Genomic DNA, 15993 nt, shown 5'->3' with positions numbered 1-15993 from the left:
GCAACATATGAAAGTTAATCTATTTACCAGCTAACGTACAGTATGTTCTTTTCATCCAAGAACTTGCCTTTGGGCAGAAAACCAAATTCTTGCCAGACTTGCAACTAACTAAATGGTTTGTTTGGTGTGTTTGGGGATAAGAGGGAGATCCTTTCCTAAGGATTTCCTGTGGATGTTTCTTTCTTATCTTCAGTATGCATTACATATCATCAAATATAACCACCAGTGCTAATTCGTTTACTTCCCCCGTTGTCACAAACCTTGTTCCACCACACGGCAAATGGCAGCCTGCACTGATTTCATTTACTTCAGCAGTTTGAGTGACTGTGTGAGCTGAAGGGAATCACAGCCAGCAAAATGTGTCTGAGGAAAGTTTTTCCATGACACCTTTGTAGAAAGGGCTTCAACCAAAGCCGCCTAGTGATGGATCACCATGCACTTTTGAAAATGAGAGGATAAAAGTGGAGTTTATAACAGCACATATTTTGCATGTGCAGTTCTGCCTAATGCAGTATGAAATATAAAGCTCTAGAACTTTTACCTCTGGATGGTACTTCGCAACTGCAGATGAAATCAGCCAGTGACTAAAAGAGGCTGTATAAGAAATCAGAGCACTATAAATTTCTTAAAACCCATATTACTGAAGAAGGAAAACACATTTCTTCAACAAAGGGACAAAAACACTGTTTCCCTTTGCCCACTCCACAAACACAAAAAAAGAAATAAACCCAGTCCCTCTGAAGAACAAATACCTGTATGGTATGGAACAGCACCTTCAGAAATCAGTAACTTCCTGATTACTCATTTGCTATAATCTCTATACCATGTTGTCTGTGAGCAGTTCATAAAATTCTGATCCTCTGGCATGTGTTTATCTTTGGGCTGGAACAGATAGCTATGCAAACAGTTTATGGAAGAGATTATCTACAGTTACTTGGGGGAATATTTGCCTTCGCTGTTTTACATGGAGACACAACAAAGGTAAGCATATCCTTAGCAAAAAGAAAAACAAAAGGAGAAGCAGAGATTACCCAGCTGGTAAATGACATCGAGTGCACAGAATGATTGCTGTGTTTGTGTGGATTGGTTTTCCTGAGTATCCTGAAAAAAACCAAGCCACTACAAATCACTGAAAAATTGCCAGGGAGAGCAAAGCCGAGGAAGAGGAGGAACATTCAAGAGGAATTTGTAACTGCTTCAAACGACTTTGGTGGTAACACACATACCTGAAGGAACCTCAGTGAGTGCCTAGGCAGACACGTTCGTGTAAATCACATTAGAGCAGTCTAAAAAGTTATCGCTTTTACTACCTCTGCTGAAGGCTACCCTTGCAACTGAGATACAGTAATTGCCCATGTGAGTTCTCCTACTACATGCAGATCAAAATAAATCATTACTGAAGGCAGTAAGAATGCTTGTCTACACCCTTAGTCGCAGGGACCATTTAGTGACTCAGTAAAATTCCATAAACATCTGAGAAGTTGGATTTTTCATTTCCTGCCACTTGACTATACAATAGTTGGAGAAGCTACTGTATTCAGCTCCTCTTTTCTCATTTTCCTATTAGTGCTGAAATGTTGACTACACCCAAATTGATTTCTCTTAGACTATGCATCAGTACCATAAACTAACAACTGTCCCAGCTTGAAAGTCAATCTGAAGTCTAGCTTTTGATATGATGATGAACTGAAGTGGCCAGCAACTATGGCAGCACTGACTGAATAGGTTTGGTGAGAATTCATATGGTGAAGACATCAAGTAAGCCTCACTGGGATTCCTGATACAGGAAAATTCTTAAGTCTTAGTACTTCAGTGCTGTTGGCAATGAAAAATACACACCGCAATCTTTTGTTTCTCAGACGCTATGGCTCATGGAAAAAGTAACTGAAATACTAAACACTTTTTTATGCTTCCTTTCACAGCTTTTTTGTCATTACTGTTGATAAGTTTATTTCTCCAGGAGTTAAGATGTGTGCCATTCCCAGCCTCAGTCAGACAAGTTATTTCAGCTAACGGTTAGTCAAGCATTCACTTCAATGACCTGTGTAACTTTTCAGCCAAGTCCAACTATATTTATTTTAGCTTTATAAGCAGCATGACTTCTTTTTTCAAGTAAACTTCTATACTAAGCTTTGAAAGTTTGAATGTTACCTTTCAGTTCCAAAATCACAACCCTTAACTGTCCGGTCTTCCCCAAAGGTTTTGTCTTTTTATCTTCCAGTGACCTACGACAGTACCATACAGTGAAATAATGTCTTCTCTGTATTTCAACAGATACTCTGAGAATCTTTCATGCAATTAGTCAGAGAGTCTTTTAACATATCTATGGACTATGTCCAAAGAGTTTTGGCCTAACTCAAATATTTTTATTACTCCATGAAACTGCAGATATGCTGATTACTGAAATACAGGGTGGATGTTCCTTGAGGGAACATAATGTTTTAGGCCTCTGCTGTCATGCAAACAGACATCTGTATTCTGTTCTTCACCTTTGATCACTCAGTAATGACTGACAACTGTATATGCTCTTACTAATATTTTATCAAACCAAGAAAAAATTAATAGAGAGCTTTAATGCAAAGAGCAATGCCTTTTGAAGTGCACCCTGATAGGATTTGGTAATCCAGCAGAATCTCCAAAGGATACGCATTTGAGTCACAAAGCTATACTTGCCAAAATTATAAAAGTAATTTTTAATTTGGTTTTCTCCCAGCTGAGGAACTGAATAAAAAGTAATTAAGCGGCAGAATGCTCATTTAGTCATATTCAACACAACACAAAACCTGTCAGAGAATTTTTGACACAAGTTTTTAATTCATCTGCTTAGAGTAAAACCTCCTTCTGGAATGCTGCCCTGTTCATTTTAAGTGGAACATCCATTTTAAACTCCATCTGTTTGCATATAAACCCATTCCTGAGCGACAGGCAAGCATGCATTTAAGTTTTTTTTCACTTTTCTTATTGACTGCAGAAAGTTCAAATCAGTATCTGAGCTCTACTGTGGAGAAGCAAGCACTGAAAGGACAAGACAGTCTCTACCTGAGATTGAATTCTGGTTTTCTGATGACTCTTTATCTTTTCAATTCTGCCATATATAATTCACTGCTCTCTCTATTTAGAATACACTTTAACTGAAGCTCTAGGCAATGCCTTAAAACACTTTTCTGTTGCTCAAGTTTTATGATAGGGTAAAAGTCTAAGCTTAGTTTATGAATTTGAAACACACTTGATCTCTCCAGAGCTCCACGGTAATAAGGGGTCTCTCGTGGCTTTACTACAAATGTATTCAATGAAAACCTCTCCTCCAAATGTAAACAATTAACTTGGTCAGCCCTCCACTAAAATTTGAGGTATGTCCATAAGGAAGGGGACAATTCAGTCAGTTTAACAGAGGGACAGAGGTCTCTAAGGATTTGCAAAGTAAGATTGAGGCAGGACTCTCTCCACTGACAACACAGAGAAAAAAACAGGGATGTCAGGCTCCTCTGTCCACTTGAGTTTACTCTTGTTCCAAGACTGGAATTTGCATTCCTGGCTGTACAGTGGCTCAGGTTCAACAAAAAGAGTAAAGTAGACACTTGCCCGCATACACTACAGCCTCGTGAATCTGCTGGGTGTGGAGATGTGAATTCAAACTCCCTCAGACTGAGTAAAGGCTGCATCTTCACACTCCCTCTTCCCTCAGATAAAGTGTTAGGCATACCAGAATGTCTTACAAAAGCAAGGTGCAGCACCACCAACAACACAAAACTTCATTAAGTTCTGACCACTGCTGGTTTTTGTGGAGGATGCTGGCAGAATCCAGCTACCCGCTTTCCTTTACCTGTATCCCAGCAGTGTTCTGGACAGGAGGATGGTTCTTTTCTTCTACAGAAGGAACATTTTGATTCTTACATGGGTAGTAAATGTGAGGGAGTTAGGGAATTTTCAGGATGAATTGCAAGATGCCTGATTTTCTAGCGGCTGCACCCTGTCTCAGTGTAAGTAGGTGGACTAGGTAGTTGTCCGAGACTTAGGTAGTAGGATGGGCAGGGGGTTGGTGCCTAGCTCCCAGTTGCTCTTTCTATAATCAATGAACAGAAGAACGTTCTTTTGAAGGAAAAATTAGATTTCAGATGGACTACTCGCCTTCTAGAGGTATGTACATTTCTTCATCAATCACAGAATCCTACAGAGTCCATGCTGTAAACTGCAGCATTAAAAGAAGTGCCTAAATTTTAGTGGGATGAATTACTGTAACCATTGTTTTTTTGTTTTTTGGTTTTTTTACAGTTTCCTATTAGAAACAGGTTTTCTGGTCTGTTTCCTAACCTATGTCCTAAGCAAAAAGTTAAACTGATGGAGAACATGAGAGCCAAGTATATCCCTGTTATAACTCCATTAGCGTCAATGGACAACTTTTAATTCCACGTAATTCATCCATCAGATGTTTTCAAGTGCCTTGCCTACACAGCTGCAGTGGTGGACTTTAGCAATACATACCTGGCCAGCACAGAGCACAGTCACACTTCCTTTCATGGCCAGCTTTCCCTATCCTCTGACAATTAACAGATGACACCGAGAATGCTCACAGAGAAGCAGTCTGGGAAATTCTCTGCCCAAAGGCAGAGCAAGAGCAGCCTCCCCTCCTTATAAGAAAGTCTTTGGCTCCAAGTTACGCTTTTGCCAGCATTCTGTTAATGCTCAGCTCTAGGTTCTTAGTCCTATTAGTTAAAAGGATATGATTCATTATTCCTGTGCCTAGACTTGATGTTGCTTCTCTAATGCAAAAAAGGTCCCTGCACATCTTTCAGTCTCTTTTACAATCCCTGTAAAGTATAAGAATGTCTTCATGCCTAGATTTCATTCACATTTTTGCTTCTACGGAATACTCAGGAAGACAGTACACTTTAAGACACCTTAAATATTATCAAACAAATGAATAACTGTACAGAAACAATAAACACTTACCTTCCAGTGTTTCTCCCTCTCCAGAAAGGGCCTCTCCGGCTCCAGAGGCATACAAGGCAGACACAGTCAATGCATACCTAGTGGCTTGATCTAAGCCTTTCAGCACTTCAGAGGTAGTGTCACCTTTCACAGTCACTTCCTTAGTTTCGCCTCCCGCAACTGGAGTGTATGTTATAAAATACTGCTGCACTTTGCCAGGAGCAGCACTCCAAGAGAGCTTCATTGTTGATGTCGTAGCATCAGAAACTCTCAAATTTCTTGGATTTCCTCGGACTGCACATGTCAAAAGAGGTTGAAAACAAGTTGAAGCAAGCTTCATTTCCTGGTCTATTTTTTAGGTTATCACAACATAGGACTTAATTCTGAAAAAAAGTAGTCCTTGAATAGCCTGCACTAACACAACTACAGTATTAGTGTAATCAGGATTGTACAATTCCACCCCCAACTTCCTTAAGGCAAAAACACCCAACAACACTTACACACACTAGCACCTGAACATATGCTCAATGTCAACATGTCAAGATCCATGTTGAAATCACTGCAGAATTAAGTAAAAAATCACCAATGAAATGTGAAATCAACACATTATGGTTACCTACAGAGTTCGTTTTGATTATAGTTTTTCTGCTTTCTAATATTTAAAATCTCAGCAAAGTTTCATCAGTGATCAGGACACCTGTAATGTCTCTGTACTCTTCAGATTTTATTTAATAAGGCATGATACCTGTTAAAGGATCGGGGGAATTTTTCATACAATTTAAAGCTATAGTGATAACTTTAGTAAATTAAATGTTTCATTCATTCCTCGCTAGCCATTCAGAACAAAGCACAAAGAGTCTGAATCTGCTGAAAAGAAATATAATTTATACAACTGACAATATGAAGAATTAGAAGGACAATTAATTAAACATACAGGTATACTCTTCACTTAAGTTACCTTGCCATATTAGGTGTTGCCAGTTCAATATACTATATTTTAAAATAAAATAAAATATTACCATTTTCATAAATTATGTCTTAAAATACCTCTCCACTAGGCCTGAGTAATTTTATAATTCCCTGCTCATCTGGGATAATATATATGGCCAATATGGATTATTTTCTTTTCAGTACGAACATGTCAGCATGCAAGTGGTTCTTCTCAAGCTTACTACATTCACAGCATTGACCATGTACCTTCATCAGTTTTTGCATATCCATTCAGTGAATTCCCAGGCCCAGACTGATACTCAGGAATAACAGACACTTCGTATCTTGTATCTTGAATCAGGTTCCGCAGAGTAGTTGATCTTTCATTTGCTGAGACAGTCACTTGTCTCCTTTCTCCTCCAGTAAGTGGTCTATATACAAGCCTGTACCGTAGGACATTTCCTGGAGCTGGAGTCCAACCAACTACAAAGCTATCAGTAGTTTCATCTGTTATCCTTAAGTTTCGAGGTGCGCCTTTTACTACAAAAAATATATACATGTTATTTGTAAATAGTCGTTTTTAATCAAGTAGCATCTGAAGTGAAACCATTCCAACCATTCTGTTAGCTCATCCAGTTTACCAAACAACAGCTTATATTGCCTTCACCATTGTTTTAAGGTACACAAATCATTAGCCTTTTCTGAAAATTCAGGGCAAGAGTTACAATCAGCCGGGTAACAAAGTTGTCCCCAAAAGTACATTAATCCCAATTTATACACCCAATTCTGAAACTAAAGGCAGTCTGCCCCTGTTCAGCAGTAACAGCAGAATTGAACAGTGTAAGGGACTTTTGGGCATAGTGAGGAAATTTCTTAACACTTTGCCATGGCCATTTGCTTCTGCACCACCTCCATTTAGATAGTTGTTCAGATTACAGACAGGCAGCTCTCCTATTTTAATGCAATGACCAAGGTAAATGCAACAGGGAGAAAAAAAACCCACCAAAACAATTCTATTTTCTTAAGTTAAATTTTTACAACACAAAATATATGTTCATTGCAATGCAAGTTGCATCTAATGTTTTTAAAAGGCTTCTGAATTAAGTCTCAAACTCAAAGACGAGAAACAGCTTGTTATCCCAGAAATTGAGGAAAAACTCTGGTGCATCATTTAACCTACCCTGCTCCTTGACAAAAAGATATAGCACCTCAGGTCGTTTCACATGAAGTCAGTGGGCACATCAAAGAAGGACCTGACTTTTTGAACATAAATTAAGATCTGCTGTACTGCAAGTTTCCTAGCAGTACATAGCATTTTCATTTAAACAAAAAAAAGGGGATGGGGGGGTCTTGTTTATTATCTAAAGTATAATTCAACTGGAACATTATATGCCAAAAACATTGTTCTTTGGGGCTAAATTATAGACCTGTTAAGAGTGAAGCAATTAATAATCATAGTTTTAAAGAAATGAACTTTTCTTCTACTGATCAGGAACATGCTTCCAAATTCTTTAAAAGCCTGAAACCAAAGTTAGTTGCCAAGAAAGCTGTCTAGCCCAAATTGTGCTACATCTGCATGAAGAGGTGCTGATATTTACATTATTGCAGAGGAGCTCTGCCTTCTCAGACATGTTGGGATTTCATCAGATCAAGATGCTGATATTTATTTAAGGCAGTATCAGCTACAACATAGGAATGCTGATTATTTTTATTCAAGCTATTCCTTCTCCTGTCGCTTTTCCTCAGAAGTTACATCTTCTATCAGTTAAGAGTTTGTCTGTTTTCCTAAAGGAACATTATGCGTGCCCACAGCATTCTGACTGGTACAGTCATGGAAATATGCACACCAACAGTGAAACCTGTGTCTTCCAAAATTAACATTCAAACTAAGCTGTTTTATAAATGTGTATTACTATCAATCCTAAGAGGAAAAAGCAATTAACAAATTTCCATGCTGTTTCTTTTGCTCCATTGGAACCATTTACATCATCAAAGGTCATAAATGACAGCATGGAATAATGAAAAAGAGTGGATCAATATTTTAAAAAGCATGATTTGGAGTAGACTGTGTATTCAACTACCAGAATAGAAAACCAAATTTACTGTCATCCTTCTCCTTTAAATCAATGGAAACACATCGTGGCAACTCTATCACAAAAAAGTACAACTACCATGCTTAAATTTACAGCCACTGACCATGTAAATCACACTGACATCAATGGAAGTTTTGAATCAGTAAGAGTTATTGGATCAGACACGTGAAGTTCTGATGAGAAACAGCTGAACAAAAACTCAGCCCACTTTAAGACTAAGGTGTATAAAACAGAAAGTCTATTAATGCAAGTCCGATGTAGACATGGTAAATTTCATAGGTATATGCTTGACTTTAAATGTCTTAAAATCAACAGGCATTCTTGCATCAGTCATGATTATAAATAGTTAGAATAGTCCTGTTGGAAGGGACCTACAGTAACATCTAGTCCAACTGAAGTGTATACTAAGACTCCTGAATGCCAGTGAATTTATTAGTGACAACACACGGTTCAAAAATATGCCACTGCAAAGAAACACATCATTCATCCAACTTTCAGGGAAGAAATCCAATCTTAATAATTTAATGGCCTATTGTTTTAATTGGATATCTTTACTAAATACATTGACAGGCAATAATGTTTATTCTCATCCTGCATACCAGTACAGCTTCTCAGCCTTAGCTGGCTTTTCTGCATACACCCATTCTCTCAAAGCTTGTTTAATTCTTGTTTTAACATATGACTCTTGTGTCTGAGAATATTGGGAAGCCTACCTTCTAAGGTTGTTTCTTCTCCATCCAAGGGAGGACCATCACCATCTTCATATTCAGAAATCACACTGACTGCATAAGTAGTTTCAGGTAGCAAGTTGGTGAGAACTGAGCTAGTACTTGAAGCTGGAACTGAAACAATGAATTCATCTCCACCAACTGCTTCTTTATATTTAATGAGATATGACAAAACCTCAGATCCAGCTGGAGACCAGCTCACTTTAAAACTGTCAGATGTTACATCAGAAAAGGCGATATTCTTTGCAGGTACATAAGCTGTATGGAACAAAATGCACAGATGAGACATACTTGCTAGAATACTTTTTAACACAAAATCTCTAAAATAAATGAAAAATGTCTCAACAATTTGATATTAATTGCACAGATTTATTTTTTTTCTGCACATGCAACAGTACTGGTTTTCTATACTTGCTTATATACCTATCAAATTTCATGAAGATCATATCTGGGTTGTCTCAAATCATATGAGAATGAGTAGAAGCACCAACTCAGTGATTCTAGGTTAAATTACTACAGTCCATCTAAAAAAATGTACTTATGAAAACTTAAGTGAGAATCTGATGAACATATTGGATTCCCTCTTTCATATGTCCCACGAACAGCAATAATGCTATGCCATCAATGGGAACTAAGAATCCTTGGGCTTTTTTCAGATCTAGATTAGAAATAGGACAAAAGAAATCCCAGTATTTTTTCAGGAATGGAGTCAAAGGGGAAAAAAAGAATTTGACATGAGGCACAAACACAAACCTGACATCCTGGGCTTGTTTTGGTTGGCCTAGTCAGCCTAACAGTGGGGATGTTAAGACTGCTTGAGCCCTCTAAAAGAAAGGCTGCTTTGCTGGTTTGTTCCTCAAAGCTATCCTGAAACAAAAGGCTTATTTTTAAAGAGAGTGGCTTTTTCAGTATTGGGGACTATTCAATGTTAGTGTTCTACTAAACATAGGTAGTGACACTGAGGGTGCAACTAATCATAAGTAACCTTAGCTGACCAAAAGTTGGTCATTTAGAAGTCTTTTAAATATTAAACATGACCCACACTTGCCAAATTTGGACGCATGTGAAGACTTTCATGTGCTATTTTTCAGTCTTTACAGTAAGATTGTGATTAATATCACTTAGGAACTGCTGTCTCAAATTGTCTTGTCTAAGCCCATTTCCGAGGACCATTCATTTTACCCTGAAAATTAATAAAATCACCTTCTCCAGGTGTCACCATTGCTCCATTGCCTTTGAAATTCTAAAAGACAGACTTAGACTAGCTACTTCATTTTGGACAGCTAAAGGAGAATAGCCCAGTAAGCAACTGTTTGACTCAAAACATTGAGTACAAAATCAGAGCACATCCACGAAGGTCATTCCAGATAGACACGTGCTTTAGTAGCTTTTCAGCTACCTAGGAGGGGAGAGAAAAAAGTATTTCTCCCGTATGTTTTTTCATTTCCGTTTCTCCATTAATTTCCCCCGTTGCTTTTAATGAGTTTGAAAATAAGAACCAAATCCCCAGTTATTTAAATCACCATTTGTATACAGAAAATTTCTTTAATATTAATTCCTTAGGTAACTTACAAGTACAAAACATTGGTTCAGATCACAGCATCTTCTACATTTCCCAAATTAATAGTAGTTACTTACATTTTTTCCTTATAGCAGCCAGTTCCTGCTCAATTCGTAGGCAGACAGACTGTGTAAGTTCAAATGATATTCTTTGAAAAGCATCAAAATCTTCCACTGTGTAAACGTGGGTTTCCGCAGGAGGTGATGCAATTGCTTCTAACTCTGTACGCACTGCATCTTTCACACCAACTGCAAATATTTCTACATCTGCTTCTCTCAGCTTTATTGCAGGTTCTTTAAAAGCATCTGACGATTTTCCATCAGTTATAAGAATCATGACTCTTGGCACATTTGGTCTTGATCCTTTGCTAGTAACAAATACTTTCTCCCTCACATACGTCATTGCTTTGCCTGTGTTGGTAGATCCACCTCTATAGGGGAAGGTGTTAATAGCGTGAATTATATCTTCCACTCTGTTGTATCTGTTCAAAGAAAACTCCATATGGGGATCTCTGCTGTACTGGACAAGACTTATCTGTACTTTTCGAGGCGATATCTCAAAGCTTTTAACTAGAACTTCCAAAAAGGCTCTTACTTTAACAAAATTGGCAATACCAATGCTGTAGGAACCATCCACTAAAAACACAACATCAGCTTTTACATCCACACCACGTGAGCATTCTGTGAAGAAAAAGAATTACTACTATAAACAGATTATTCAGTAGCCAAAACATTACAATTGTACCTGCACTTCATGTATCATACCCAGTTGATTATAAAGGAAATAAACCATTCTAAGTAAAGGTGTTTCTCATAAATAATGAAGGTGTGATATTAAAACAAGCATCAGAGGTTTAAACAACAAAAAGGTACCACGTGAAAATAACATAATAGCTCCTAACTCACCCACTTGAACTTTTACTTGTTGTGTTTTTTCCATTATTGTTACTGGCTCACTGGCGGTCAGTCCTTTCATTGCATAAACATTAATTTGATACTCTGTGTCTGGAGAGAGATCTTTAACATTCAGAGCAGTAGTCTGAGGACCCACACTCAGTACATGTTGTTTTCCACCAGCTATCATTGGAATGAACTGCAGCCGATAGCCAGTTATTTGGCTTGCAGATGGATCCCAAGTGATCCTAACAGATTTTGAGGAGATCTGAGTGGCCACTAGATTTGAAGGAGGCTCCACCACTGAGAGAAATCAAAAGCAAAACCAAAATATTAATTACAACTATACACATATTTTCTTGCACATTTTTATTTCTGGAATACATTTAGTCATCTTTGCTTCATCCTTACTAAAGATCACGTATTTTTTTTAGCGTAAACAAACACAAGTGAATTACAGCATGGTCCAAATGGGGCATCAGAGAGAGGGCAGAAATATGAACAATGCATCTGTGGTCCCCTGAGTGTAGTAAAAGTTCCAGAAGAAATGCTGCCTTGCCGTAATAATATTTCAACCAGAAGTGAAAGCTACACCCACAGAACCACAGTACTGAGTATGAATAAATGCAGATCTGAGCAAAGCACTATGACACTGGAGTCATCTCCGCTGCCATTTTGGCTGAAGAATAACCAGTTACTCAGAATCTTTTCATTTCTTGGGTCTTAACCTATTACACATTGAGCCCTTTCATCAAGCAGGTTCTTTCCCTTTAGTACATTTTTCCATAGAAGTGATGCTCGTGCCCAAACTGACTGTATGAGACTCTGATAACTACACATCATTCAGTTAACCTTGAAACTACGGAATAATGGAACTATTCCAAATCTACATGCTTCACATGTTCCATTCTCCTGCATTTAAAAGCAGAAAGCTGAGACCTGTTTTCCACAGTTTGTCAATGAGGCCATGAAAGTAGGGATAGCATAAGAATAAACTGAAGTCAATAAATATATCATATCAAGTATCTCACCTTCTTCTCCACTAACCAGTTCTCCTAATTGTTCATCAACACCAGAGCACACTTGCAAGATAATTTCATTCTGTACATCCACAATTCCATCAAAATTGGCCACATTGAACACATGCTTCATTGAAGGCTGAGACGCAATTAGCTTGAGTTCCTTTGCATCTGCTGCTTTGATTCCTAGAAGTTGTAACAGACATGACTGTTAAGTGGCCATAAAATACAGACATCCATGAAGGTACCATAAAGTATTAGAACATACTAGGATAAAGCTGAGTTTAATTGAGTCCTGCCATCTGTCATTATTGATAATTAACCTACAAAATAATGATTAATGCAATAAGGTAACAGATACCATTTTGGACCTGAATAATGTGGTATCTGCACTAAGGTCAAGGCCAACTGACTGTGCTTGTAAGTCATCTCAATCTCAATGTAGGAGCTACAGAATTCCTATTAAATGAACATAACTGGTACATTCCATTCTGGAGGCTGGAAATGACCCATTTCAAGGCCTACACATAGTGGCATAGCCACTCTTCTTCTTGAAACACAGAATCTGTAAAATACATAACTTACTTCTTTATGAATGTTAAACTCTCAGCGATGGAATCAAAGAATCATAGAATGGTTTGGGTTGGAAGGGAACTTAAAGATCATCTTGTTCCAAGCCCCCTGCCATGGGCAGAGACACCTCCCACCAGACCAGGCTGCTCATGGTCCTATTCAACCTAGACTTGAACACTTCTGGGGATGGGGCATCCACTTCTCTGGGCAACCTGTGCCAGTGTCTCACCACCCTCACAGTAAAAAAATGTCTTCCTAATATCTAATCAGAATCTACCCTTTTTCAGTTTAAAACCACTACCCTTCATCCTATCTCTACACTAACTGACACAGGGCCCCTCCCAATCTCACTACTGGAAGGCTACTATAAGGTCCCCCCAAAACCTTCTCTTCTCTAGGCTAAACAAACCCAACTCTCTCAACCTGTCCTCATACAGGAGGTGCTCCAGCCCTCTGATCATCTCTCAGCCCTCCTCTAGACTCACTCTAACAAATCCATGTCCTTCCTGTGCTGAGGACTCCAGAATTTAATGCAGTATTCCAAGTGTGGTCTCACGAGAGCAGAGTTGAGAAGTAGAATCACCTCCTTTGACCTGCTGGTTATACTTCTTTTGATGCAGCCCAGGATATGGTCAGCCTTCCCAGCTGCAAGCGCACGTTGTCTGGTCACGCTGAGCTTCTCATCTACCAGCACCCCCAAGTCCTTTCTTCAGGGCTGCTCTCATTCCATTCTCCACCCAGCCCATATTGGTGCATGTGATTTCCCCAACCCAGGAGCAGAACCTTGCAGGTGGCCTTGCTGAACTTCATAAGGTTCACACAGTCTCACCTCTCAAGCCTGCGAAAGTCCCTCTGGAAGGCAGAATCGTTAGAAAAGCTCAACGTACCCAAAGAAAAAACTTCAACTCCTATGTTGCGAAGCTCTCTTGCAGGAATTTCTACGTCATCTTGAGCTTTTCCATCCGTAATGACAATTGCTACTTTGGGAAAGCCTTTTCTTGCTCCAGCAGACTCAGTGAAGGTGTTTTGAACCAGGTAATCAATAGCCTCACCTAAAAACAACACAAGTTGTTTTTTATTAGGCTTGAAAGAACTAGGATTTAAAGCCAATTTGAATTATACAAGGAAATACTGAATAAACACGTATGTGGGAAATCTGTACCTGTCATTGTGTTGCCACCTTTGTAAGGTATTCTTTTAATCGCATCAATAAGATCACTTCTTCTGAAATACTGATTTAAATTGAATTCTGTTCTTGTATCTGAACTGTACTGAACAACTCCAACTCTTGTCTTTTCTTCCCCAACGTCAAAAGCTGATACAAGGGCAACCATGAAGTCCAGAATATATTTGAAGTTATTTCTCCCAACACTCCATGAACCATCTACCAAGAAGACTAAATCTGTCATTGCACTTATGGAGCATCCTGGAACACACACACACAAAACAAAAATCTGTTAGCAAATGAGCAGTTGCATTCTTACAAATCAGTGAGAAATGTCTGACAGAAACCTAGTAGGTCAAAGCCAAAACAAACAGATATTAAATAGACCAATAGTCTTATCTGGAATATCTTAATTGGGGAAGTGTTACTCATACAAGTGAAAATGTGTACAGGCTTTCTAAAAGCCTTTATCACATGGGACTTGTCACCTAGATACTCAGTTTTGAGGCACTTCTCATGTTGCTCTACAGTATCTGTTGTGCCATAGCAGATGCAAACTCACATATAAAACTTTTTGCAACAGTTTGATGCTATGGGAACATTTCATTTTGTTACCACTTCTGCTTTGCATATTTGTCTTCTTATAACAGCTGCACAGGTTCTTCTGCCATCCCTTTTATCTACAGCACAATATCTTTCATTAATAGGACTAAGATATTCATGGACTTTCTCAGATTACTTACATGAAATTCCTAGTTTTGGTACCAACTTTTCACCTTATTCTTTCAATGTGGCTATAAATAAATTCCCAAGTTTTCTTAACTCTGGACAATTCTACAACTTTATTACTAAGAAACACGGTCTAGCTTTATGGGGCCCTAGAGCTAGAGTCAGAGAAGTTGAAAGACAAAACACCTTACTTTGTAATTGAGCCTCAACCTTCTTCTCTTCTGGTATTCCTTGACCACCTGTCTGAACTGCACAAAGTGCAACATACAGAGAATTAATGGAGGAAATCAGGTTAAATCTGTTAACATCAAAGAAAAGCATGGAATGAGTTCAAAACACATATCTGACTAGTCTCAGAACATGAAAACATAAATATAAGTTACAAATACATCATCTGTACTTACAGATTTGACAACATAGAATTCAGGGCAACACAAGATACAGAAAATCCAAATAATTAAGAATCCTCTGTATCTTTGTGTCTCCTGCAGTAACTTCCTGAAAATGAACTGCAATATCTCTGGATGAAATACCAATATTACCCCTCTCTAACATTCAGGGGAACACATCATAAGTAATTTTCCTGTGGTTCTTTTGGAAGCTTGAGACATGCAACAAAATGTATCATAGAAGTCAGCCTGCTGTACTTAACATCTTTATTAAATCAAATTTATTTTATGCTTTATTTATTAAATATACATTATAAAAATTATAGTCCATATTTTATAATGTATATAGATATATTATGTCAGACTTCACTGTTTGACGAAGGCAGTTAGCTTCCTCCCCACCCACCCAAGAAGCCAACCGGATTAATTTGTTACTGAGGTCAGTGCCAGTCTTCCCCTTGAATTTAGCAGATGCAATTTATAGGAAGAAAGCTTGGCTCAACAGCACCAGTGGCCTTCAGCGAAGAATTCTACAGTGGTTGTCAGACACAATATATCCATCTTAGCTTCCTCTTGTCTCTTGAAAATTATCTCTGCTTCTACTAGGAACTGTACTTAATGGAAGAAGGCTGCTCAGACAGCTAGATCTGATCAGAGTTTAGGTATGTGCAATTTTTTTGAGGAATTGGAACAAAGCTAAGTTCTGTGAATGACCACTCAGTTGTCCTACTTGGTTTTACAGGTACTTACTTGTCAGTTGGCCAAAAACAGGAAGACTCTCCTCTCTTGCATTATATGAAGCTATTGATACCATATACTCTCTATCAGGTATAAGATCTGATAAGACAGTCCGGGTTGTGCTAGGTGAAAGAGTAAATTCTTTAGTAGGCCCATCTGCAATAAATATATAAAAATGTCAGTGCAGCCTTTAAATTCAGCTATATCAGTGACAAGCTGATCATTAAAAAAAGCAACAAAGAACAA

At 38.3% G+C, this 15993-nt stretch overlaps 1 protein-coding gene across 6 annotated transcripts in view; it reads right to left on the bottom strand.

The window, feature by feature from the left end:
• The window catches only part of COL12A1 (collagen type XII alpha 1 chain), a 100634-nt gene that overhangs the window by 72387 nt on the left and 12254 nt on the right, over window positions 1-15993 (bottom strand). For 4 of the 6 annotated variants that reach the window (XM_069851338.1, XM_069851335.1, XM_069851336.1 and 1 more), the window contains exons 4-13: window positions 15760-15903; window positions 14812-14868; window positions 13889-14152; window positions 13614-13778; window positions 12166-12339; window positions 11147-11437; window positions 10319-10921; window positions 8666-8938; window positions 6127-6399; window positions 4951-5223 (exon numbers count right to left, since the gene is read on the bottom strand). The exons of the other annotated variants lie outside the window; for them this stretch is intronic. In XM_069851338.1, the coding sequence (XP_069707439.1) occupies window positions 4951-5223; window positions 6127-6399; window positions 8666-8938; window positions 10319-10921; window positions 11147-11437; window positions 12166-12339; window positions 13614-13778; window positions 13889-14152; window positions 14812-14868; window positions 15760-15903 (2517 nt within the window). The remainder of the gene's footprint in view (window positions 1-4950; window positions 5224-6126; window positions 6400-8665; window positions 8939-10318; window positions 10922-11146; window positions 11438-12165; window positions 12340-13613; window positions 13779-13888; window positions 14153-14811; window positions 14869-15759; window positions 15904-15993) is intronic. 6 annotated transcript variants of the gene reach the window in all.

The sequence above is a fragment of the Phaenicophaeus curvirostris genome, chromosome 2 (assembly GCF_032191515.1).
Source record: "Phaenicophaeus curvirostris isolate KB17595 chromosome 2, BPBGC_Pcur_1.0, whole genome shotgun sequence".
In the NCBI taxonomy this organism is placed as follows: Eukaryota; Metazoa; Chordata; class Aves; order Cuculiformes; family Cuculidae; genus Phaenicophaeus; species Phaenicophaeus curvirostris.
Note: the sequence above shows the minus strand (reverse complement) of the source record. Positions and strands in the feature narration are given on the sequence as shown.